The following is a 25391-nucleotide window of genomic DNA, read 5'->3' as shown; positions in this document are numbered from 1 at the left end:
TATTCCACCCGGCTGTGATACCGCGGTTATCGGTGACGAGTCCTGCTTCCTCACAGGTTGAAGTCTGAACCTCAGAGAAGCAGGAGGCAAGCATATAAAGCAGGTTTATTTAAAAAGGGGTAACATAGGACTGTAGCTCAGAGGTAGAGCGCTTGCCTCGCATGCGTGGGGCCTTGGGTTCGGTCCTCAGCATCACATAAAAATGAATAAAATAAAGGTAATGTGTCCGACTACAACAATAAAAACAAAATAAAAAATTAAAAGGGGGTGTGGTGGGTAACAGAGATTTCTCCCAGGAGGGAGAAGGGATAGCTGGTATCCTGCTATCCCCAGAAGGGAGGTTTTCTGCCCTTTTTTTTATGTCCTAGGCTTCCTTTGTTCTCTGCCCTCTTCCCCTAATCTTTCTCCTTCCTGAGTATGTGATTAGGCCTAGGAAAAATGCTGGTGGGATGGCTAAAAGGTGGGAAACAGGTGAGCTGAAGGGGGAAGGGCAGGATGGTGCAGCCAAGGACACATTAACCACCTTATAGCCCCTGTAGGGCGGGGCAATTCCTGGGACAGGTTACCTTGGCAACAAGTTGGAGCAGGGGCTGGTTCTTGATAAAGGTGGAAGAAAGACTCTGAAGGAATTAACACTTCAATCCTTCAGGGGACAGTCTCCAACTTCCCAGATTCACCCAAAATTAGCCTCCTTGAAGCAACCTGACTCGATTTACCTATCTATGCTGACTGTCCGTCTAATTCTGGCTTCAGGACTTAGCCTCTCTGAGACTCAGTTTACTCAGCTGTGTTTTGGAAACAAAAATAATATGTGTTCCTAAAATTGTTGTGAGGATTAAATGCACTTTTGTATTTGAAATATCTGACACTGTACCTGGCAGGTGGCAGGCAATTGGTGCTTATTACCATCATTAAATGCATTAGTTAGAGTGGAAGGCTGGGGTGACTGTAGAGTACATCCTATAGAAATAGCATTCCAGGGGAGGAGGATTTGTTCTAATCACAGCTGTCTTTGTTAGCTGACATGTGCTGGGAAGTTTTTAGCCCAGATGTTCTTGAATGCCCTGTGGGAAATCCTTCAAGAGTCTGGACCACCAAGCCAGGCTTGTTGAATATCCATTCTATTCCAAACATCAAGGTCTCAATCCTCTAGTGTCATTTCTGAGCAACTGTAAAATTTTATCGTTCCAACACCTCTTCCCCCTCAACCCGGCCTAAGAATAAAGAATTAATCTAGTCACAGACAGAATTGGTCTGTGAGCTCTGGGAAATAAGGACTATGTCTTTTTCCTCTCTTAGCACATAGTATTCAATAAATTCAGTTGTTTAAGAACATGCAGGGATCTCTGTGGTGCCCACCATTTCTGCCACTTGACCAGCTCCTTGAGCTGAAGGCATGTCTAATTACATTAACTGCCCCTCCTGATTAAATTGCTTAGTTGGCTGGTTATGCTTTAGTATGCAGATCAGCTTAGTGTGAATCTACTTAGTGTAAGCTAAGTGTAAAGCTCTAGTGTCTCTATTCTCTGATTCTCTGATGCTGCCTTTGATATTTATCCCACAAGTCTGATGATCCAACTTGGGAGTGTGAATGTAAAGGTGTGTTAGTAATAATTCTCTCTTGAGAGAATTAGAAGGTGGGGAAACTCTAGTAAATGGTACTGAACACAACATTGGTAGGTTTAAGAGAATAAAACAAAATATAAAGTATCAATACAATTAAGTATAAATGGCAGCTCACCGAACTGTTAGAGATTTGAAGTTCTCAGTCCAAGTCTAAGTCTATTACATGTCCCTTGAATATGATACTGTATTTGATGTTTCCCCCAAATGATTGTTAAGAAGTCCATAGAATACAGGGGCCTCGGGACCTCACTCTTTAGTCTCATGTCCAGTAATAGCAAATTTTTAGGCTTGCTCTTTCCTTCTGAATCCTTAAAATAGGACCAGATTGTCCATTCCCATGAGGGCACATATATGGCCTCTCCTACTCTCTCTGGCATCCCCATGCCAACCAAGCACAGGGCCTGATCCTATTGTTAGCATTCTTTGCATCTTCTGGGATTTGTAAATGAATGAATGAATGCTGGTAAACCTTCTAGAAGGAAAAGTCTAATCTATGATAACCAAATTCAAACCTCCCTCACTTCTTGGTGTGTTGCAATGCAAGATAGAACACTCCCCTCTGTGTCTAGCATGTTCTTTCCTTGTCCCCCTCCACAAGCCATAGACACTGAGTTTTTGTCTCATTTATTGTATTTGCTTTCCTTCCATTATCCTCCTTCTTCCTGATCATACTATATAGCCACATGTTTGTTGAAAACACTGGAGAACACAGTGAGCAAAAGGAGCTTCTCCAGTGTTTTCTATACCTTGTTTTTCCTGCCTTTGTGTGTGTGTGTGTGTGTGTGTGTGTGTGTGTGGTGTTGGGGATTGAACCCAGGCCCTTGTACACATGCTAGGAAGGCACTCTACATGAGCTATTCCCCTAGGCCCCTCTGAATCTTTTAATTATCCTAACATCCCTGTGGAGTAGGTCAGGGTCTTCAGTTTAGAGTGAAGAAAACAAAAATTCAGAGAAGAAAATACCAAAACTATTCTAGGATGGGACCTGGCATGAAATCAGAGTAGCTGGTGAGGCTCAGTTATCACCTATTTTTAAATGCAATTTGAATCACTGATTAAAATTGATTGTTTGTGGATTTGTTGTTGTTGTTGTTGTTGTTGTTTTTGTACCAGGGATTGAACTCAGGGGCACTCAACCACTGAGCCACATCCCCAGCCCTATTTTGTTTTATTTAGAGACAGGGTCTCACTGAGTTGCTAGCGCCTTTCTGTTGCTGAGACTGGCTTTGTACTCTAGATCCCCCTGCCTCAGCCTCCTAAGCCACTGGGATTACAGGTGTGTGCCACCACACCCCATGATTAAAATTGTTTTTAAAGCAAAAGAGGTTCTTCCATCAACGGATTTAAGTCATTAGCTTTTATGATCTTTTTTTACATAGCCATGTTGAGTACCAAAAAGTATGTTATTTGAATATGGAGGGTATATAATTCAAATACATATATGCGTACATGTGGATATAAGTATACACACATATATATTTTTCATTATATAATTCAGGCAGATTGTTGGAGATACACTGGGGCTTAAAATAAGAAGTTACCTTGTATGAAAATACAAATCATAAATATGTAGTTTTAAAAAAACTTCTCCACTAACATTCAATCTGAAGGCCTACCATTTCCCTCCCCCCTTTTTTAACTATAAAGCTTTTCTGTTCCACTTCCTGACTGTGAATCTCTACCAAAAGCAAGGATGGTGACCAATTCCTTTGCTATAGCAAATTCAGAATAAATAGCCTTTACTTGTTCTTCTTTGTGTGGACTTCATTTATTTCCAGTTTTCCTTGGTGGCCCCAATATACATTCTATACTGCTTCTCACCAAAGACCCTAGCCTTCCCCCGGGTGTAGTACTAGGGAAGCCCTTGGTGCCTGGATATTCTTGGCTTATGGAGTCCACATCAATTTGGTTAAGTTAGTACTGGGCCTGAACTCTGCTCTTTGCATTGAGCTTCCTATCGGCTTAAGCTCAGCTTGGTACCCAGGAGTTGTTACTGATTTCTACGTGTTTAGCATCATTGGTAGAATCAGCTCATTTCTTTTCATCCCTTTTGCTGGCTTTCATTTTGCTGTTTTGTGTTGTTCTAGCTACTAGTGGTATCTGCCATAAGAAGGAAACTCACAAGTTAGAACACAGGTCTGGGCCTTATGAGTCTGTTGTTTAAGCCATTCTCACTGACTTGCTGAGGGTTTCACTAATGTTGGGGCTGGCCTTGAACTTGTGATCATCCTGCCTCAGCCTCCTAAGTTTCTGGGATTACAGGAGTGTGCCATTGCACCCAGCTAAACTGATTACTAGCTTAAATCAATATTGGAGGAGAAGCTTTAGAGAGACAACTAAGTCTTGTGTCACCCGTCAACAATATAATCCTGAAAAACTTCAAGGTATAATGTGGCCAGGAACCAAAGCCTCAAGGGCTCTTGAACACCCTTGGATGGATTTTTATCCAGCTTCTACCTTCCATGGGATGTGAATGTATTTTATATTTGAGTATTTTTATAGCAGTGAAGCCTCAGGATGTCAATCCTGCGTTCACTTTGCACAACTAAAGAAGCAATCCAGAATTACACAGAATTTGACTGCTCTTCTATAAAACCTCAAACTGGGAGCTCTCAATGATCTTCTACAGCAGCTGATCATTAGGAGCAGATAACTAACTCAAGATCTTTGGAACGTATCAATGATCTTGGATAGTGCACAATTTCCACCCAAGATGCTGAATCAATACCTGTCTAATTCCTGTTTTTTCCCCCCTCGTTTTCTGATTCTCACATACTAAGAGACCCTTTTTCTTTCTGTTCTTTCCTCATTTATGATTTTTAGATCAGTATGTATACATTCTAATACCATTCTTCAAGTATCCCAAATAGTAGCTATTGCCCCTCGAACTTCCTGACTACTGAAGATGCCACCCATCATCAGACCCCCATAATGGAAACTTCTGAGAAATTCCAGTCTCAACAAAGGAAACTACAAGAAATCACTATTGATAGCATTTCCACTTGTAGCAATATGGATAAATGATCACAACCAAAATAATCTCTGACCTCACTAAAATCCCCCTCAAAAAAGAACCAATTATTATAATGTGTTTATCAAATCCCAGGTAATTTTAGTTTGAATTGAACAACCTCCATATAGCATGAGTTAAATTTTTGCAACATCATATAGAGACCCAAATATGTAACCCAGTTAATAGTTCTGTCATACTGTCATGAACAACTCCTTTTTCTTGGCTCCCCATGTCTTCCTTTTGAACACTACTTCCTTTGTGGTCAGGGCACCAAGGTATAGAGTATCTTGTTTGCTTTAGATAATATCTGAAGCACTTTAGGAGTAGCTTTTCAAGACTTGTTGTCATAGAGACCCTAATTCTGTAAATCACCAAGGCTGAAAATTATGACTCAGATATGAGTTCCATACTCAAGCCATGGTCTCAGTCCATTTTGTGCTGGTATCACAGAATACCCGAGACTGGGAAATTTATAATGAGTGAAAATGTATCTTCTGGGTTGGAGGTGTAGCTTAGTGAAAGAGTGCTAAACATGCAAGGTAGCAGGGTTCTAGTCCTCACCACATACAGGTAAATTCTACAGATTCTTACAGTTCTGTAGGCTAGAAAGTGCAATACTATAATGTTACAATGGCAATTAAATATCAGCATGAGTTTGGGAGGAGACAAATATTGAAACCATAATGAAATATAGCAACCAACCCAGGAGACCAAACCACAATATCACAACTGTTGGCCCGGAACAAAGAGAGATTGGTCAATAACTGTCAGCTTCCTTATTTTTTGCTTCATTTCCGACTAAAAACCAAAGAAAGCAACTGTTTCTTAAACCAGTAACAGTAAGATGCCTTTTTGCTAATTAACCTGCCTACAGCTTCCCCAACCAACCTCTAGTCACAGCATACCTGAAGCCTTCTTCACACACCTCAATTCTCCCCACCCACTATAAAGCATCCCCATTCTTTTGCCTGCCTTTGAATCTCTGCCAAAAAGTGACAAGTGATGCGGGCTGACTCCCTTAATATAGCAAAACCAGAATAAAGGGCTTCTCCTTTTAGTCTTTATTTCTACAAAGTTAAAAGATAAGTTAACCCTTATCTGTGGCTTTGCTTTCCAGGCTTCCATTTACCCATGATCAACCATTGTCTGAAAATATTAATGAAAACCATAAATAAACAATTCATATTTAGATTGTGTGCCATTCCGAGTCACCTAATGACATCTCCTACCATCTTGCTCCATCGTGCCCAGGACATGAATCATCCCTTTGTCTGGTATATATATGCTGTATGCACTACCCATCCATTAGTCACTTAGTGTCCATTCTGGTTATCGATACATAGTTTGGTACTATCTGTGGTTTCAGGTACCCCCTGGGGATCTTGGAACATATCTCTTCAATAAGGGTGACTACAGTATATGCAAATTGTTTAGACATCTCCAAAAGATACAATTTCCCATGACACTCCCTTTACTTCTTTCAAATGTGAGAAGTCAGAATTCTTCCATCAACAACATCATTCCTATTCTTAAAAATCTCTAACTGTAATTCATCTTTCTTTCCAGACACTGATGAAGTCCCCCAAATCCTCCATGTATTCCATTACCATGGGGTTCTGAGTAATTGAAGTTTTCAGTTTCCCAGGCCCTGGATCCACAGTTTCCAGAAAAATCCTCAAGTTCTTTAAAATTCTCAGAAGAAAGGCATGAAACATGGAGAAGTTGAGTGCCTTGGTGAGAAGAGAGACTCCACGATGAGGCACCACCTGGTCCCCACAGTCCTCTGGCCAAGGTTGCTTGCCTCAGATAACACAGGCAGCCTTATGTATTTTTTCACTTGGACTTAGACCCTTCTTAATCCTTCATAGATCCCTTCCTCCCTAGGCAAATGCAGAAAAGGATTGGAGGGCAGTGAGAAATGAGAGCAGTCAAAATGGACATACTTACATGCTTGCTTTGGTACTCTTTACAGCAATGACAAAGATCAAATGTGGACACTTAAAATAAGCTTCATATTTTTATTTAAGAAGTTGATAATTCGCATGGAAAGTACTGCTTCTGTATGAAATACAGAAACTCTTCTCAAAGAAAAAAAAGTTTTGTTTGTTTCAGAATGCACTTTCCTTACCTTGTTTGTTGACATTTATTTTTAACTTGAATTGCTCAATGTAGCTTTATGGTCTTTCCTGGTATGGTGGGGAACTGCTGAAGTCACAGTGGCTGGGGTGGTCTTGGGCCACAGGCTCCCTCCATGCTCTCCACTGAGTTCCCTGAAATGCTGATGTCCCTGTAGCCACCACAATGAGATGTAGCCCTTGTTTAGATTCCTCTGTCTTGTCTCTAGCTGTGAGATGTCAATTGGCCAGGTCCTGTGATTTTACAGAGTCTATAACATCTGCAAAAATATCTTGTCACTTGACATAACACTCAAAAATATCACAGTTTCAAAGATTAACTAATGTTTTGGGAGTGGGTGGGTGGGTGGTGTTCACTGTGTTTGCCTCCTTAACTCTGTAAGTGAAGCTCACCCTTGTAACTTTAGATGGCCACACACTGTACCTCTCTGTGGACACAGCAGTGTGCCCAAATTGAACCATTCTCTACACGTTGTGTTTTCTATGTTCTTAGCTAAAATGGTCCCTCATGTGAGTTCTAGCTCCAGTTCTCTTCTCCTAACGAGATGGGAGACTCTACAAAGTTCTAGTCAATGACATTGCTATGAAGAAGAGGGAAGTGGCTTTCTGACTGTACATAAGAACAGAAATCAAGTTTTACACTGGAAATGTGAGGGGCACAGCTGTATGTGCCCTCAGCCTCACTCTTACTATGCCTTGTTCACAGACATGGAAGAAAAGATTTCCTAGGACTTCCTGGAACAACCCTCTAGTTGCAAGGACAGCTAAATATGCTATGTGTGAATATACTTGAAGGAAGGAGAGGAACCGGGGATGGGAGAATGCGTTCTTTGTACAGGTGGAAATTATGCTTTCCCTTTTGAATTTTCTTTTATACATGTAGTATTTATTTAAGACCTGCTTTCAGAAAAAATCAACTAGATTTCCACCCAAATAAGCTGGCAAGAAGAAATCTTTCATGGAGGCTAGTGAAAAAAATATTTTAGGGAAAACAACAAAAAAACATACATTTGTCATGGAGGGTCTATGCTCTTGCAAAAGGGGATGTTATCATTAGCTTTTCTCAGCCTGGGTTTCTTAATAATCCTAGACAAAGGCTGAAGTGAATAACTGACTCTAGATATGTAAAATGCATAGTTATGAGTAAAGGTCCATTGGAAGTTGGAGGACAAATATTGCCCAGAGTCACCTGTGCAGCATAACATTCATTTTCTTTCTAGCCTCCATGGTCCAGATTGAAAGAGGAAGCTATGAGCAGATATAGACACAGAGGGCCTGGAGCTGTGGCCTTGCAGGGCTGGGGCAGCAGCTGGGTGATACCCGCACAGGCCTGTGTGTACACACATGTGTGCAGTGGAAATGATGTAGGCACTTGGTGTTCAATGAACAATGTGATCACAGAGTCAGATTTCTGTTGCTAACAAGTCATGTTTGTTAACTGATCAGACTGGAGTAATACCTCAAGGAATTCCAATACACACCAAGAAGACATAAACAGAAGCAGTAAGTGTGTTAAGTACCATAATGGTTCAGGACAGCAATTTTTCTTTTCTAATGGATCTTCATGCATGACTATGTAAATTTTATAAATTTTAATAGCTGATAGATTGCTACTTAATACTCAATAATATATTCTCTTTGATACAACTCAACTCCAGTTTCAAGAAATGAGCTGCAAGGAATTGCTAGAGAATTGGAATTCCTAAACTCAGCTTTGCTTCTTCTTTATCTTAGGGAAAGTAGCCTGAAGGAAGGAATTCCTTGAAAGGTGGAATTAGCTGAGCTTTGGCAGTTATTATCCATGTGCCAGGTTTTAATGCATATTGTGCAAGATGAGCCAGTAAAGTCACCAAGGGCCCATGGTCCTTGATCACTATCCAGTCCCCAGTAGCTACCATAATGCATTCTCTTGTGACATTTTAATACTTGTATGGAAACTTCAAAATCAAAGATCTGATGTTTCCAACTATGAAGTTAAAAAGAGAAAAGAACTTTACACATCTTATGATACATAATTTTATTTACACAACTGAAATTATTTCCTTAGTCACCTTGATTACAAAAGCAAGTTAACATGGTATGGTTTAATAACTTTTCATAAATGGATTTTACAAATTTTAATAGCTGACAGATTGCTACTTAATACTTGGTAATACTTAATACTTAGTAACTTCTGTATATATGTATATGAAAATCCCATCTGATAGGACTAACAAGTAGGGGTACTTTTATAATCCACGAATAGACAGACAACTGGTTATTAGTCAAGTGTTAATTCCCCATCATCTGTTTGGACCCACAGTTCTTATCCCATGAGGACAAACCTGCTGTAACAATTCACACTTACTATGTAGGCATTTTTATTTTTAATAATTTGAGAGTTTATACTTATTTCTGCATTTACTAAAACTATCACTAAGCACATCAGAAAAACAAAAGTTTGCCACTACTACAGATATTTGTAAAGGAAGTTCTCACAGTCTATCTGAAAAATGGCCCAAATTAAAGCCATGTTACATGTCCAAATAAGCATTTTCCAACTCTCTCTAGATGTGTGAGTACACATGTGTACTCACAAATACCATAAGGCTCTATCACATACTCATCCAAGCCTTCCTGGCCACAAAGTGCCATAATTTTACTGTGTTTGTGAAATGCCTACAAAATACAGTATTTTACTGAGACTATTTAAAAGTCCTATCACAGTGCTTTAAGTCTGAAGACCAGGCAGTGTTTTGGTAATGCGACCCTTTCCTGTGAAGTGACAGTGCTGGGACAGCCAAAAGAGCTGCTGGGACTTCCCAAGAGCCACCCCCACAAACCTGGAGGAGTGCTGAGTGTGCTAGTGGTGGAGAATGACAAGAAGCTTATGTGTGAGTCATGGTCAGAACTGAAGAAACCAAAATGTCTTGTTATAGCAGCATTAAATGACAAACACAGGAAGAGCCCATCCATGTGCCTTTTCACATGAACTCTATAAGAGCCAAAACATTGTCTTCACATCAGAATTGTAACGAGGTGTAGCAGTCCTTGGTTTCCTGTCAATGCTACTTTTAACACACTGTACCTTTAGGAGTGGGTGGATAAGATACCAAATAAAATGTGCACAAGCTCCACCTACTCCTAATGCAGAAGATGAGGTGCTGATTTTTGACAGTGGGGTGCACTGCAGGATGGCGGTATTCACAGCAAAAGACCTCTGCTGTCAGCAGTCTTGGGACTGAGGACACTCCACTCACTCCATGCTCTCTTTCTTCATCCCGTTCTGGTCCAGGAATAGTGGTCACCCAGTACAGACATATGAGGACAGTGTAGTAAGCCCAGTGGGGACAAATATGTCTGGTGAGCCCTTTTCCTCAAGCCGTCATGTACACAGCAAAGACGGCATCAAATCTCTCCATTGTGCTAAATCTAAGAATCATTTTAATCATGATAAAACTAAATATCTTCCTAAAAAAAGGCTACATGATTTTTAAAAACCATTCTCAGGATTTCAAATGTTGAGCCGAGGCCTATCCTGAGGTTCCCCTTTCCCCTACATCCCTGGTGGAGCTTTGATGCCACCACCCAGGCTCCACCTGCCTCTCATTTTGAACAAAGGTCATTTTGGCCAGTTTTTTCAGACTGCCTTTTTTGGTGTGTGTGCTTCATGTTTAAACCTTGTTGTATTGTTTGGGCAACCAGAAAAATCAAACAGTTCGGGTACAATTTCTTATACAAGGTAGCAAGTGGCAGACCCACACATATGAACCCAGAGTGCATGGTGGTTAATGATGGACACAGACCAGCAGAGGCACTGCCTGGTGCCAAAGAGAAAGGAATATTTAACCACTAAGACTCAGAACATTCTTCCAGTGGGGCATGTCTGTTAGGAGGGAAAATCCCCAACTATTGGAAGTAAAACCACTTTGGAAATCAGTTACAATATACTACTGAAAATGAGTCTGCCACCTAGAAACTGACCTTAGCTTGGCCAGTGTGATGTACACAAAAAGGGGCCGGTGGGCTTTCCATTGTCAGCATATTTCTTCCCCTCCTGATTCCGTTACCTTTCGCAAAGAAATGTTAACTATCAAACGTGTCCATTAATTTTGCCGCTGAGGGTGAAACCATCCAGTTAGCATATACACTATCATTTGCATATCTTGGAAACCCAGTGTTAGTGCCATCGGCTCTCGTGAGTGGTACAGGACTCTCTCCAGGCCAGTTCGGGTCTGACATGCCTAAAAATGAAAACAGATAATTTGTTCTGCACTGAAGAACCCAAACTTCATGTGCAGACAGTAAGGCCTTGGCAAAACTCCCTTTGATGTTCAGACCAAACTCGTGTTTTCTGTGCCAATTACAGTAACAGTTTTGAGTTCCAGGTTTCCAAAACACTGTTCTACTTAGGGGAGATATCACGTGCTCTCTTGGTAAATGTAATTTAATAGACCCTATCAATTTTGACTTTTATGAGATTCAGACTCTCAAATCTGATGCATATTTGTTGAACTGCTTAACTTTTTTCCTGAAGCAGCATAAGCATCAGCACATTGCTGCATTAAATGGCTTACTGCAGTGGGAACGTTCCATAAAACATTCTGTAGTGCAAAGGGGCCTATTCATCTGTCATCCCAGCCTATAATGGAGGATAAGAGTTTCCCCATGGAGGGTGCACGCAGGCCACCCCACAGTATCGTCAGCACTCATGGCATGTATGTAGTGCCAGACCCAAAGCCAGTGAGGACTCCATGAGTTCAGTAGCATGCAGGAGGAACAATCTCAGCTTGAAAAATGCTTGAAACTCCAAGATTTCAAAATGGTCAATGATGAAGTTAGGAAGCAGAAAAAAATTTCAAGTATTTAATCCAAGACAATAGAAGGAGTTTTGGCAAGAACCATATTTACTGTCCATCACAAGGCCACAGCACCACAGACTACATTCTTTCAAAAGCAGTGGCTCCAGTGTTTAGCACTGGCTTTGTAAGTGACAACGGTTGTGATGGGGAAGGGGGAATGCGAAGGATGTGAAAACAGCAGTCTGGTATGCCTGCCCAGGGCCTGCTTGGCTCCAGCTGTTCACTGCCCTTGATGGTGGACACATGGCTGGGAGTGGGGACTTGGGAAGCCTCATGGAGGCACTCACCAGCCCAGGAGGAACCTGGGGGTCCCTCGGCTGTGCAGGCCGGGGATGCCATCTGCTCACTTCTAATTTAAATCTTCCCCCAGATCAGGTAAATTTATCCAAGTAACTAAATCAGAAGTACTGTGTCTTGCTTCCCACCCTGGAAGTCACTTATTCATCATTTTCTCAATGTCCCCTGAGAATTCTGCCCTGAAGTGTTTCTTCTCTATCATATTAAGTTGCTGGGCGGTATGGTAATGACACTTATTTTCACATCCTTTTAGAAAGACATAGTTGCAAAAATGCCTGAATATAAACTGGATGCAAAGTCAGACATTTACAAAGAAAAAGGTTCAGAGTGGACTTTGGTTTCATTCAGATCGGAAACACTCTTAAAAAGCATTACAGAGAGTAAAGATAGTGCAGAAGGGAACAACGTTGCTAGAATCTAGTAAATGCATGTGAAATTCTACCATAGAGTTTGTTTTCAATCCATGTGGAAGGGAGGGTGCGAGAGAGGGGAGCATTATTACAGTCCACCAGGGGTGTCTCCTCTTCTGAGAGGCCATCATCATAAAGCAATGAATCGGATGGGGTGGATGCAGCAAGGTCCAAGTAGTCCTGGAAGAGAAAAATGGCCTGTCACCCCCACCCTGGGCCACTCTTGGAAACACCCCAGTACTCTGGATGCCAGGGCAGAGGCATTGTCTGTAACCCCCTCTGCACTCGACCTTTCTTTAAGACCTAAGCCCCTCACCCAGGAGGCAGGCACTGAGCCCTAGGCTCCTATCTTACCTGGACCTGGGTGTTATCTATTCTGCCTCTCTCCCCATGGAAAGTCATTTCCTAGAGACAAATGTGTTCTCTCAGCACTGTACCTCCCGGGCCTACAGGGCAGCAGGTGCCATACAGCCTGGTCTGCCACATCCAGCCATGTCCAGCCTACCTCTGAGTGGAGGGTTGGGGAACCAGTTTAATTATAAACTGGGAGAGGCCCTGGGAGAGCTCACTGTGGCCACATTACTCAGGCTGAAGCAACACACACCAAGAAGCAGCTTCAATCTGATGGATGCTTTTCAGCTTCCCTCCAAGGGCCTCTGCCATCTAGAATATCATATCAAGGCTTAGAAATCTGACATATGTCACTGATATTGGTTTTACATGGGATGCTACTACAGGCTTCAGCTCCCAAGCACAATGTGGTTACTTATACTGTCCTACTTAAACAAGTGCAGAGGGTTCCAGCATTTTCCTATGTTTCTTAGCACTGTTTTAGGAAGGCCAGATCTTTTGGTATCAGCAACTACCTCTGTTTAGGACAATCCTGCACTCACAGAAATCAGAGATTTGCCCAAGTAATAACAATGTTAAGTTTTGTTAGGGCAGGCCTAGGTTGTGCACCCTACTAAATTTGAAAATGACTTTCAGTAAATCTACCAGTGTGAAGATGAAACTTCTATGTAAGCAGTGTAAGAGTAGGCTGGGCCTAGTCTTGTTTACTTGCAGATAAGATAGATTATAGTACATAATAGTCACTCAATAAATATCGACCCAAAATTTTGGTGACTTTCTCATGTACTCACAGAATTGTAAACTGAAGATGTGCAGGTTGATGCTGGACCCCCAGGCAAGTTTCCTTTGGCCCACACTTGGCTTTGGGAAATTTAAATGAGTTGTTAACAATAAAAACTGGCAGATGTAACATAAACCTTTTCCTTTTTTTCTCTTTTGGTGCAGTGCTGGGGTTGAAGCCAGGGTCTTATATGTCCTGAGCCCTTTTTATCTTAAGACAAGATTTTGCTAAGTTGTCCAGTTTGACCTCAAACTTGTGATACTCTTGAATCGGGCTCCCAAGGAGCTAGGAGTGTGCACCACTACACCCACCTTTAACATAAGCCTTTTAAAATCCAGAAGATTGAGAGCCTATTTCTGTAGACCACACATGGTGACAGCAAGGGGTCCTTTAGAAAGGCTGGCTGGAGTGGTCCTGTGTGTCACAGTCCCCACCATTCCCTAGTTACTGCCGACCCCCAGAGCCAGACACCTCAGGGTGTAGGCATATAGGATGCTTGCTTCAACTCTACTTTCTCTTATTTCATTACAGCAAAGGATCTCCTTTGGTTTGGAATATTCTCCTTGTATGCCTGTCTCTGGGGAGCTCTTCCTAAGTGACAAGCTAAGAATCATGTATTTTTCAAGATGAAAAGATGCTCAAGGGGCCTGGCTTGAGAAGCAGGCTCAATCTGCTATCTACCTTTGATACACAGCATGACTCTCTCCCTCTGGCCAGCCCTAGTGTGGTCTCACCCTGGGAACTCAGAAAGCCTAAATCCAGTGCTCTTGGGGTGAGGCTGGAATCCCCTCCACCTCTGCCTGAGGGAAACAGCTCTGAGACTCACTCTGCTCTTGACCATCATCTTCTCCAAGTCTTTGCTGATGTCAGCAAACACTGGCCTCTTGTCCGGTTCTTGCTTCCAGCACTGCAGCATCAGACGGTACCTGAAGGGAATAGGAGACAGGTAGTGATGACCCAGCAAGGCCAGGTCTCACCAGGACCACCCAGCAGGGCCACCACATCCAGCATGATACCTCTGGGGGGGCTCTGTACCCAGACCTCACCAATGTTTATGCATTGTTAATATCTTTGAGCCTCACTGAGAACTCAGGGGCTTAGGGCACCAGGCACTGTGGTCTAGCATATCTTTCATTACAAAGACACTGACAGATAGTGAACCAGATGTTGCATCTACTATGGTAGCTGAGTAGGAAGTGCTAATCCTTAAAACTCTTATGAAGAATAAACCAACTAAGGGATTTAGGTGTGGAAAGGAACAAAACTTTTGGCAATCAATCACATCTTTGTCTTTCACTTTTCCTGCTTTCCCAGAAACCTGCACATAGCCACAGGGCTCTGAAACTATGATACGGGTATGTACTTGAGAGGCTGACTGAAAGCCAGGGCATTCAGGGAGGGAGTACCTCTTTGCCCTGGCATGGTTCACCTTGCCCCAAGTTGGGCAGACTGTGACAGGAGTGGACCAACTCATCTTTGCCACTGGATGGCCCTCTTCTGTTTTCCACCAGGATTCTTGGAACTGGTACAAAGAATCATGATCCTAGTGCCCTAGGGCAGCCCCTGCCTGACTCTGCCTCCACCTGGGACTCTCCAACACATGCTCTTCCTCAAGCAACCTGCAGGATGCTTTAAGCTCACACTATAGTGGTCCCTGCTCCTATTCATTCTTAAAAGTTCCCAAAAGCCCATTAGCTCCCAGTGGGGCCAGGGGTTCCCGTATCTGCCCCACAACCAAGGCTGCCTCTCTAACCTCGTCCTGTCACTCCCACTACCCAGATTTCCTAGGGTTGATGGCCCAGGGCTGTTCAGGGGTGGAGAGGAAATGGGTGATGGTGTCTCCTCCCATCCAAAGCCCAGTGTGCTCGTGTCAGAGGACACCTGTGAACCCTGCTCACATCTCTTCACTGCAGTTGTCTGGCCTCTCCATCCGGTGGCCTGTCTTCAGAAGGTTGAAGAGCCGCTCAGGAGGAATCCCAGGGTAGGGGTTTCCCCCCAGGGTCACGATCTCCCACAGCAGGACCCCGAAGGACCACCTGTGGTGAGCAAGTGACCAGTGAGTGTCTTCATCTGGGCATCCTTGTTGGAACCCAGACATACATTCCCCCAGCTGCTGCTGACCCCATCAACCCCAGTGCCAGAATGGGCCAATGTGCACAGATTTCAGCCTGGGTCTAGCTGCACAGATGAATGCAGCATGGAAGTGGGAAAGGACTGCCTGCTTGGCACCCAACCCCAGGGATGCTGACGTCCTCACACAAGCCATTGCCATGGAAGAGCTACAAGGGCGACATTCCTTTCACCATTTCTGTGTGTCAGGAAATTTTCATAAAGTCTCAGAGGAGAAAAATGTTATATAAAAATATAAAACTGTTAGTGAAAACTTACTATGAAGTGAGAATAAAAATATCACAAAATAGCATACATCATATGAGCCCACTTATAAAAAGTATATACACCTACACCACCAAAGATGCTGGATGGCCAAGCCTGTGATGCCAGCAGGAGTGACTAGGGTAGTTTGGTCCAAGTAACTTTAATCTTCCCATTGTATTTGTCTTTGAATTTTTCAATTCAACTTACACAATCAGAAATCTATTGTTTAAAACTGCTTAAGAATGGCATTTTCACAGCCATGTTATTCAAGATCTGCATATTTATGGATTGCAGAACACTTTAGAAGCAAGCATGTTATGTTTTTAGAATCAATCATGTTTCATCCAACCTGAAAGAACAAATTTTAGCTCCTACCTTTGAGCAGTTTGAGATACACCAGCCCAAAAACTCATGTAAAGAGATCTCCAAGTGGAAGCTCCCCCCAAGTCCCTCTTATGGATGGGGGAACAGCTCAGGGTATTCTGCCTGAATTGACCTTGCCACAGATCCACAGGAGGGGAACTGTTTGGCCACATTTGGCCAGAGATGAGGAGGGAGGTGTAGGAAAGGTGAATGGAGGGAGAAAGGTTTTTGACCAACTGCTCCCATTCCACTGGTTTTCATCACTGCTACCTGGGTCTGACCAATTGTTGAATGAATATGTTAAAATCCCTCAGCTCAGGGGTCAATGTAGATGGCTGGTATTGCAGCCAGCCTTGTTCCCTGGCCAAGTTGCACAGATGGGCATTGTGGCCTCTGTAACCCCCACGCCAGAATGGCAATATCCACACTTACACATCACTTTGGGTGGTGTAGATATGATCAAAAAGGGACTCAATTGCCATCCATTTGACAGGAATCCGGCCCTAAAGAGGAGGTGGAAGAAAGGCAATAATGTTACTCTGAAGCTTTAGAAACCAAGGGTGGAAGAAGAGGTCAGTCATGTCCCTTGAGTTACAGTTCTGGAGGGAGTCCTGAGTATCAAGGCCTAAGTATAGGATTAACAATGCACAGCACAGCCTCAAAGGAGCTGGAGGTCCAGCCTGAATTTCCTGAGCTTTGCGAGATGGGGGCAGGAATTAGGCAGCTGCCCACAGCCACATAGGGTGATTTGTCATGCACCACATCTCTGCTAAGAAAAAAACCCAAGGAAGCAACAATATGAGGGCTTTGGGAAGTCCTGGATGGGGCAAACAGAGGGCCAAGAATTCTCCAGCAAGATATGTCCGGATGTTCTCAAGGCACATGTGCTCGAAAAACTAACCCTGTCTTAGGGACGACTTCTTTTTTCCCCCCCTTTTCTTTCTCCCTGCTGGGAATGGAACCCAGGGCCTTGCAGATATTAGGCAAGTGCTTTACCACTGAGCTACATCCCAGCTCTATCTTGGGGACTTCTGGTAGCAACCAACTCTAAAGGCTCTTCTGAAGAAGACTTAAGGGAAGAAATCTGTTCATGTCTCTTGAGGCTGAATTTTCCCTCTTCCTAGGGCCCATTTGGCATCTCTGAATAAGTGTCTCTCTCATCTCCCATGACAGGAAACCAATCTTTTACAATGCAACTTGAGGAATAGTTTTTCAATGGGTAAGTCTTTTTCTTTCTTTCTTTCTTTCTTTCTTTCTTTTTTTTTTTTTGAGATGGGCTCTTGCTATATTGCTCAGGCTGGTCTTGAACCTGTGGGCTTAAGTGATCCTTCTGAGTAGCTGGAACTATAGGTATGTACCATCTGTAAGTCTTGAGAACAAATTAATTTAAAAAATGCATGCCTTGGATTTTAACCCAACATTTTCTATAATTTCTTTTTCTTGAACATATTCTTTAGGACTTATGTACTTAATGAAGCATGACCGTGTTCTCAACAATGCTGTCTACAGAGTCCTGGCAGCCTGTGCTCTCAGATGGCAATGACTCTTGTGGGTGATGCCTTGTCCAATCCACTCCATAGAGGACACAAGGCCTCCAGAAGTATCCATGTGTCAACAGGAAGGCTGTCACACTATCCCTGGTGCAGGGAGCAGCACCTTCCACTTCCCTTTAGCAGTTCTGAGATATGCTGTCACAACACAAACTGCTTCTGACCCTGTAGAGTAAAACTGAATCATGAAAAGTTGCATTTTGTGTGCTTTTTTTCCTTCTTCTTTGAGTGGGGTTCTCTCTAAATGCCTAGTCAATGGGACCCTTGAACTTGCCTCACCTGGGCCATCACTGGAAAGATTTGGGAGTAAGAAACAAAACTAAGAGGGTTGAGGTAACTGCCAAAGGAACAGGACAATGCTGGGAAATCAGATGTCCCACATTTTTTTTTGTAGGCTTCGAGGAAGTTCCCAAGAACCCTAAACTGGACTCCATCTTTCAGGAACTCCCTGCACTTCCAAGCTCACCCAACCCAGGTCCCAGGCCTCTGTGGGAGACCCTCCTTGGGAAGCATTCCATTCCTTTCTGCATAGAATGATTGCCAAGCTTCTGTTTAGTTCATTTCACCTTTCTTTAAGCAAAGAGATAAAGTTATACAGATGGTAGATGGTAGCCTTTTATTCTGTAGAATCAAGAGGGATAACTGTGGAGAGGGGGATTGTTATTTTTACAGAATTAATTCGTTAACCTTAGAAAATGATGACTAATGGCTACAAAAGTCATGAAGGGACCTCAGGAAGAGAAGGATCAGACACAGTAAGAGCCTGAATGGGGTCTCTGAAGGAAGATTTGGGATTGAAGTCTAGAAAAAGTCCAGTCATCTAAAAGTCTGTTTCATCTTTTCTAGATGTTCTATGGGCACCCCCCACTCTGTGACACCCAGCAGTACCACACGTCTCCCTCTGCAGCTAACCCTACCCCTAATCCAGGGTTGCTAGATAGGACAAACAATTACCTTGCTTCTCTTCACGTAAGAATCCTCTTCATAAACATCTCGAGACAGCCCAAAATCTGAAATCTTCATCTTCCGGCCCTCAGCAACCAGGATATTTCTGGCTGCCAAGTCCCGATGGACAAGCTGTGAGGAAAAAAACATCAGGAACCCCCAGGCCAGGATCTGTAGAGATCCTGGTGGGCTAGAGCAACAGTGTTGGTGGCACACACCTTCATCTCAGCCAGATATTGCATGCCCCTTGAGATCTGCCAGGCGAAGGAGATGAGGTCACCCATGGTCAGTGCCCGCTCATCCGGGTGGTCCAAGGAGCTGGAATTGCGGCTGCCTCCACTGCCCATGTAGCCAGGCCCCACTTTGCGGCTGTCTCGGAGGAAACCCCGCAGGGAGCCATACTTGGCATATTCCACAATGAGAAGGAGTGGCCCTGGGGGCAGAGAGAGGCACCTGTGGGCATGTAAAGCCATGCCAGCTCTGGGCTTCTGGGAGTGCAGGCATAGGGAAAGGCTGTAGGCCACTATCAGCAAGTGGGCTCAGGCACAGTACTGTTCTAGGCAGAGAGCAGTTGAGGCTCTGTGGGTTGTGAGGACCTGGAAGACCCTATTCACTCTTGACTCACTTTCCCTTGGCTTCAGGATGCCAGTGTAGGCACCAGCCCCCCCCTCAAAATACTGTGAGAGCTTCTTCAAGCTTCCTGAGACAGATGTCCACTGTGCTCATCCCTGCCCTAGGAGAAACCCCTCCCTGATACTAAGACTTTGTGCCTTTCTAAATCTTTGGTCCTGTACAACACTAGCTAGGGAGCACTGGTTGAGGCAGTCTTGTGCAAGTCTGATAGCTCTGCCTTGGCTGTACCTGGCTCTGCTCCCAGGTCATCTCCCTATTCCCACCTGCCCTCGGTGGCTCCCAGGGCTGCAGTCCTGTCCTAGGCCCAGCCCTGAGCTGTGATGATACTGAGCTGGGTGCTTGCTGCCTTTTACCTGTTGTTCCCTGTCCTCTTCACATGACCTCTGCTAGAACTCCAGGGCAGCACAGTTGGCTTGGAAAACCAGCAGATGGGGTGGTATACTGTGTCCTTCTCTGAGACAGTGCTAACGTTCCTGCTATGCAGGGCTACTATTAGAGTTTACCAGGAGGTCATGGCACACCTAGTATCCTGTAGTTTCCAGTATGAACTGTCCATTCTAGAGCTCCCTGCCCTGGGTGCTCAGCCTGGAACAGGTGCTGACAACTGAGATGTCATATCGGGGATCTCTGAGCAGCCCCAGCAGGCCCAGGAAGTGCTACAGGTGGGAGCCCTTTTGACAGAAAGTGCCTGCTAAGTCAGTGGACACAGCCAGACCCAAGCTCCAGGCTAGAGATGGAGCCAGAAGCCCAAGATTCCAAAGGGCAAATGGGACAGGGAAGGAGAGGACAGAAAAGGGGAGAAGAGGGAGAATGGAACCACTTGGAGCTCCTGTCCTATGCCCAGCAGTTGCCTATTGAGCCTTACCATCCTGGCTGCAGGCCCCATAGAGCTTGATGACATGTGGGTGGTTGACCTGCTTCAGGAGGTTGAATTCAGACAGCAGGTCCCGCAGCTCACTTGGGGAGGCATTCTCTGAAATATAGCACAAACAGCATGTTGCACATGGGTCCTCCTGGAAGCTCCTTGTGTGGCCATGCTGAGTGGGGAACAAATTATCATCTCCCGCACAGAGTAGCACCCAGATGCTCAAGGCTCCCCACAGCCAATAGGGACTTCATGTGCCCCAGGCAATAAGAACCCAGGGAGAAAGCTCCCATGTAAGTTAGACCTTTCTGCAGAAAGTTTGTCAGGGCTGGGCTGTGTAAGTGGCATCATGTCCCTATAGTTATAGTCCTTAGAAGACAGTGGCCTGCAGAAAACCCCCTTCCTTAATCCTTCTGGAAGGTGAGAGGACTCCTCAATGTCTCTAAACACCAGAAAGGTGAGGCTAGGCTTCCTCTCCTGTCTGAGACATGGGCCTGGAGCCCTACAGGAATACTGGGATTTCCAATGTGCCTGAACATACATGTGTTTTTGGAGTTCACACTGGGCTAGTTGCCACAGAAAACCAATGTGGACACACCTGAGTAAGGCAGGTTAGCTTTTTGCTGCATATCAGGACATCTGGCCTGGGCCTTCTGAAAGCTGGCCACACTCCCCTGTGACAGCCTAACTGTACTTGGCACACTGTGCAGATGACCAGATTTCACAGAAAGGCCTGCTAAGCACATACATTCCAGGGGTGACCAGAGCTATGCTCAGGCTACCATCAGGTGCCTAGGAGTGGAGGAACTGGTAGAGTCAGAAGCTGTGGCTAAAATATGTCACACCACTTTTTCTGTCCCACACTTGTCTGGAGAGGAGGAAGAGCTGAAAGATAGGACTTTAGAACTCCTCTCCTTGGACTAGATTTGGGTGGGCTAGGACTGTGCTGGGCTGCACTAAGACTACAAGGATCTAACTGGGCTCTTTCACAGGATCTGGGTTTGAACCTAGTGTGAGGGTCTAGGGAACTATTTAGAAACACCTTATGCTATGTAGTCCACCCAGTGCAGCCACAGCCTCTGCCCAGAGTCCTGCCTGTATTGTGCAGGAAGGTGGACATGCCCATCAAGAACCAAACTCAAGGAATGACTGGTCATAAGTCTATAGGGGTTGCTGGGATTTGGGGCCAATCCTTATAAGGGATCTCTTTACCATGACTCTAGCAGACACTTAGCTGAGAGAAATGAATGTGCTGGATTTGGGTGGGGGCAACTGTCAGCTGAAAAACAAGGAGCTTTTTAACCCATTGAGTCCTAAGTTTTCAATTCTGCAAATATTTCAATGAAACTGACATATAGGTGCATTAAAATAGGTTGTAAATCATAATCTAGAGCTTACACATATGATATTACTTGATACCATAACCATTATAACATAATTATATTATTTTATATAATTATATATCATATACTATATTTAAATTTTTATAGGTGCTCTATATCTGGGATGATAGGATAAAATGAGTTAGTTTTTTAAACCCCAGACTCTTCAAGGACAACAGTGCAGAAATAGCATCCTTAGCACCTTCTAAGAAGAAATCCTTACTCTGCTTCCCTAGGACCACTGGCCATGTACCCAGCTAGCATATGTCTGTGGGAGATGCCCAGATTGTGGCTGCTCCTTAACAGCAATGGGAAGGGCCCCACACCCCCAGGTGACTCCAATATGTGCCTATGCAGGTGCCTAGATGAGTACCTTTCAGCATCTTCACAGCCACAGTGGTGTACCCTGCTCTGCCCTTCAGACGGAATGCGGTTGCCTTGACTACTTTTCCAAATTCGCCTTCTCCCAGGGTTTTTCCAAGAACCAAGTTCTTCCGAGGGAATTCCCACTTTGGATCCTCCTACATTGAGGTTGAGGGTGGGGACAGAAGAAAAGGAGAGAAATGTGTGAAGGAACAGGAAAGGATGAAGGCAAGGCCATCGAGGAGCACCCCCCCCACTGCCCCCCCCCCCCCCCCCCCCCGGTCCATGGAAAAGGGCAAGCATGTGAAGAACTGGTCACCATCTAAACTAGGATCAATGATATGTGCTCCATTAAAAAAGAAGCCCATGGCCAGGTCCTGAGTGCCCTTCCATGGTGGGTTTCCTCAAGCGGGGGTCTGGACTCCATGCCAGTCTACTGAACATGCCTGAACCACTCAGGACTCAAGTCCCTGTTTCTCAAGTTAGTCCTGAGACTGCCTGACGCCCATGAATACTTATGCCAACTGCAGCTCAGGCTCTGTTCTTCCTGACCCCCCTGGGGTTCCCAGAGGACCAAATGGGTATCCATGGCTGAGGCCACCTGCTAGCCCAGAACCCTCAACTAAAATGGAAACATCCAGGGCAACTTCCCTGTGTGGTTGTCCCAACAACAACAAAATGTGCCACTGAGCTCCTTGGGAAGCCTCTAACCTGAAGCATGGAAGCAGATGCTCCTCTCATGGGCCCATCTTGCATACATGGGATCACCACATCCCCCACTTAATCTGTGTCTGGAATGCCATCCTCTATGCCCTCCCAACCAAGTCCCAATTATGATTTCTCTGGACACCTTCCCAGATCCAGCTGTGCCCAGGTACTTGAATTGTGATGGGGATAAAGCCTGTCAGGAACCCTTTTCCACTGTGCTGGCACCAGGCGTGTGTCACTCCTTGTACAAGTCTCTTTGAAGCTCATGAACAGCTCTGCTAGGTTCCCCCATCCACAAAGATGGTTCAGTAGAATCTACTACTCTAGTTCTGGAGTCACCCTCTCTGATATCTGCATAGGCATGTGCAGGTGGCCTCCTCTCAACAGCACAGAGCTCCTGGGCTATCTTGGTCTTATCTTACATTCCCCAAGAACCCCAGACAAATCCAGTACCCAGCCAGCACAGCTTTTTCGTGCAGCCTAACCCCACACTGAGTTTGTGGAGGATTCTTTTTTTTTTATTGTTGGTCGTTCAAAACATTACACAGTTCTTAATATATCATATTTCACAGTTTGATTCAAGTGGGTTATGAACTCCCATTTTTACCCCGTATACCGATTGCTGTATCACATCAGTTACACTTCCATTGATTTACATATTGCCATTCTAGTGATTGATGTATTATGCTGTCTATCCTATTCTCTACTATCCCCCCTCCCCTCCCCTCCCCTCCCTTCTCCTCTTCTCTCTCTACCCCCTCTACTGTAAATCATTTCTTCCACTTGTATTATTCTTCTCTTACCCCTCATTTCCTCTTATATGTAATTTTGTATAACCCTGAGGATCACCTTCCATTTCCATGCAATTTCCCTTCTCTCTCCCTTTCCCTTCCACCTCTCATCCCTGTTTAATGTTAATCTTCTTCTCAAGCTCTTCGTCCCTACTCTGTCCTTAGTTACTCCCCTTATATCAAAGAAGTCATTTGGCATTTGTTTTTTAAGGATTGGCTAGCTTCACTTAGCATAATCTGCTCTAATGCCATCCATTTCCCTCCAAATTCTATGATTTTGTCATTTTTTAATGCAGAGTAATACTCCATTGTGTATAAATGCCACATTTTTTTTATCCATTCATCTATTGAAGGGCATCTAGGTTGGTTCCACAATCTTGCTATCGTGAATTGTGCTGCTATGAACATCGATGTAGCTGTGTCCCTGTAGCATGCTGTTATTAGGTCTTTAGGGAATAGACCGAGAAGGGGAATAGCTGGGTCAAATGGTGGTTCCATTCCCAGCTTTCCAAGAAATCTCCATACTGCTTTCCAAATTGGCTGCACCAATTTGCAGTCCCACCAACAATGAACAAGTGTACCCTTTTCCCCACATCCTCTCCAGCACTTGTTGTTGTTGGACTTCATAATGGCTGCCAATCTTACTGGAGTGAGATGGTATCTTAGGGTGGTTTTGATTTGCATTTCTCTGACTGCTAGCGATGGTGAGCATTTTTTCATGTACTTATTGATTGATTGTATGTCCTCCTCTGAGAAGTGTCTGTTCAGGTCCTTGGCCCATTTGTTGATTGGGTTATTTGTTATCTTATTGTCTAATTTTTTGAGTTCTTTGTATACTCTGGATATTAGGGCTCTATCTGAAGTGTGAGGAGTAAAGATTTGTTCCCAGGATGTAGGCTCCCTGTTTAACTCTCTTATTGTTTCTTTTGCTGAGAAAAAACTTTTTAGTTTGACTAAGTCCCATTTGTTGATTCTAGTTGTTAACTCTTGCGCTATGGGTGTCCTATTGAGGAATTTGGAGCCCGACCCCACAGTATGTAGATCATAGCCAACTTTTTCTTCTATCAGACGCCGTGTCTCTGATTTGATATCAAGCTCCTTGATCCATTTTGAGTTAACTTTTGTGCATGGCGAGAGAAAGGGATTCAGTTTCATTTTGTTGCATATGGATTTCCAGTTTTCCCAGCACCATTTGTTGAAGATGCTATCCTTCCTCCATTGCATGCTTTTAGCCCCTTTATCAAATATAAGATAGTTGTAGTTTTGTGGATTGGTTTCTGTGTCCTCTATTCTGTACCATTGGTCCACCTGCCTGTTTTGGTACCAGTACCATGCTGTTTTTGTTACTATTGCTCTGTAGTATAGTTTGAAGTCTGGTATCGCTATACCACCTGATTCACACTTCCTGCTTAGAGTTGTTTTTGCTATTCTGGGTCTTTTATTTTTCCATATGAATTTCATGATTGCTTTATCTATTTCTACAAGAAATGCCATTGGGATTTTGATTGGCATTGCATTAAACCTATAGAGAACTTTTGGTAATATCGCCATTTTGATGATGTTAGTTCTGCCTATCCATGAACAGGGTATATTTTTCCATCTTCTAAGATTCTATTTCTTCTATTTCTCTCTTTAGGGTTCTGTAGTTTTCATTGTATAAGTCTTTCACCTCTTTTGATAGGTTGATTCCCAAGTTGTTTTTTTTTTTTTGAGGATATTGTGAATGGAGTGGTTGTCCTCATTTCCATTTCAGAGGATTTGTCGCTGATATACAGGAATGCCTTAGATTTATGCGTGTTGATTTTATATCCTGCCACTTTGCTGAATTCATTTATTAGCTCTAATAGTTTCTTTGTAGACCCTTTTGGGTCTGCTAGGTATAGAATCATGTCATCTGCAAATAGTGATAATTTAAGTTCTTCTTTTCCTATTTTTATGCCTTTAATTTCTTTCGTCTGTCT

General features: G+C 43.9%; 1 protein-coding gene across 1 annotated transcript in view; it reads right to left on the bottom strand.

Annotated features, from left to right (window-relative positions):
• Positions 1-8776: 8776 nt before the first annotated feature.
• Positions 8777-25391, bottom strand: part of RET (ret proto-oncogene) — a 60765-nt gene continuing 44150 nt past the window's right edge. Inside the window, 10 exon segments of the mRNA XM_081268010.1 lie at positions 8777-10881; positions 10884-10997; positions 12355-12502; positions 14281-14380; positions 15353-15490; positions 16626-16696; positions 18698-18820; positions 18907-19121; positions 20187-20294; positions 21942-22089. Coding sequence (XP_081124136.1) covers positions 10847-10881; positions 10884-10997; positions 12355-12502; positions 14281-14380; positions 15353-15490; positions 16626-16696; positions 18698-18820; positions 18907-19121; positions 20187-20294; positions 21942-22089 — 1200 coding nt within the window. The 3' untranslated portion in view covers positions 8777-10846.

Source organism: Spermophilus citellus (assembly GCF_964194105.1).
Source record: "Spermophilus citellus genome assembly, chromosome: 15".
NCBI lineage: Eukaryota > Metazoa > Chordata > Mammalia > Rodentia > Sciuridae > Spermophilus > Spermophilus citellus.
This window is presented reverse-complemented; position numbering and strand designations above follow the sequence as displayed.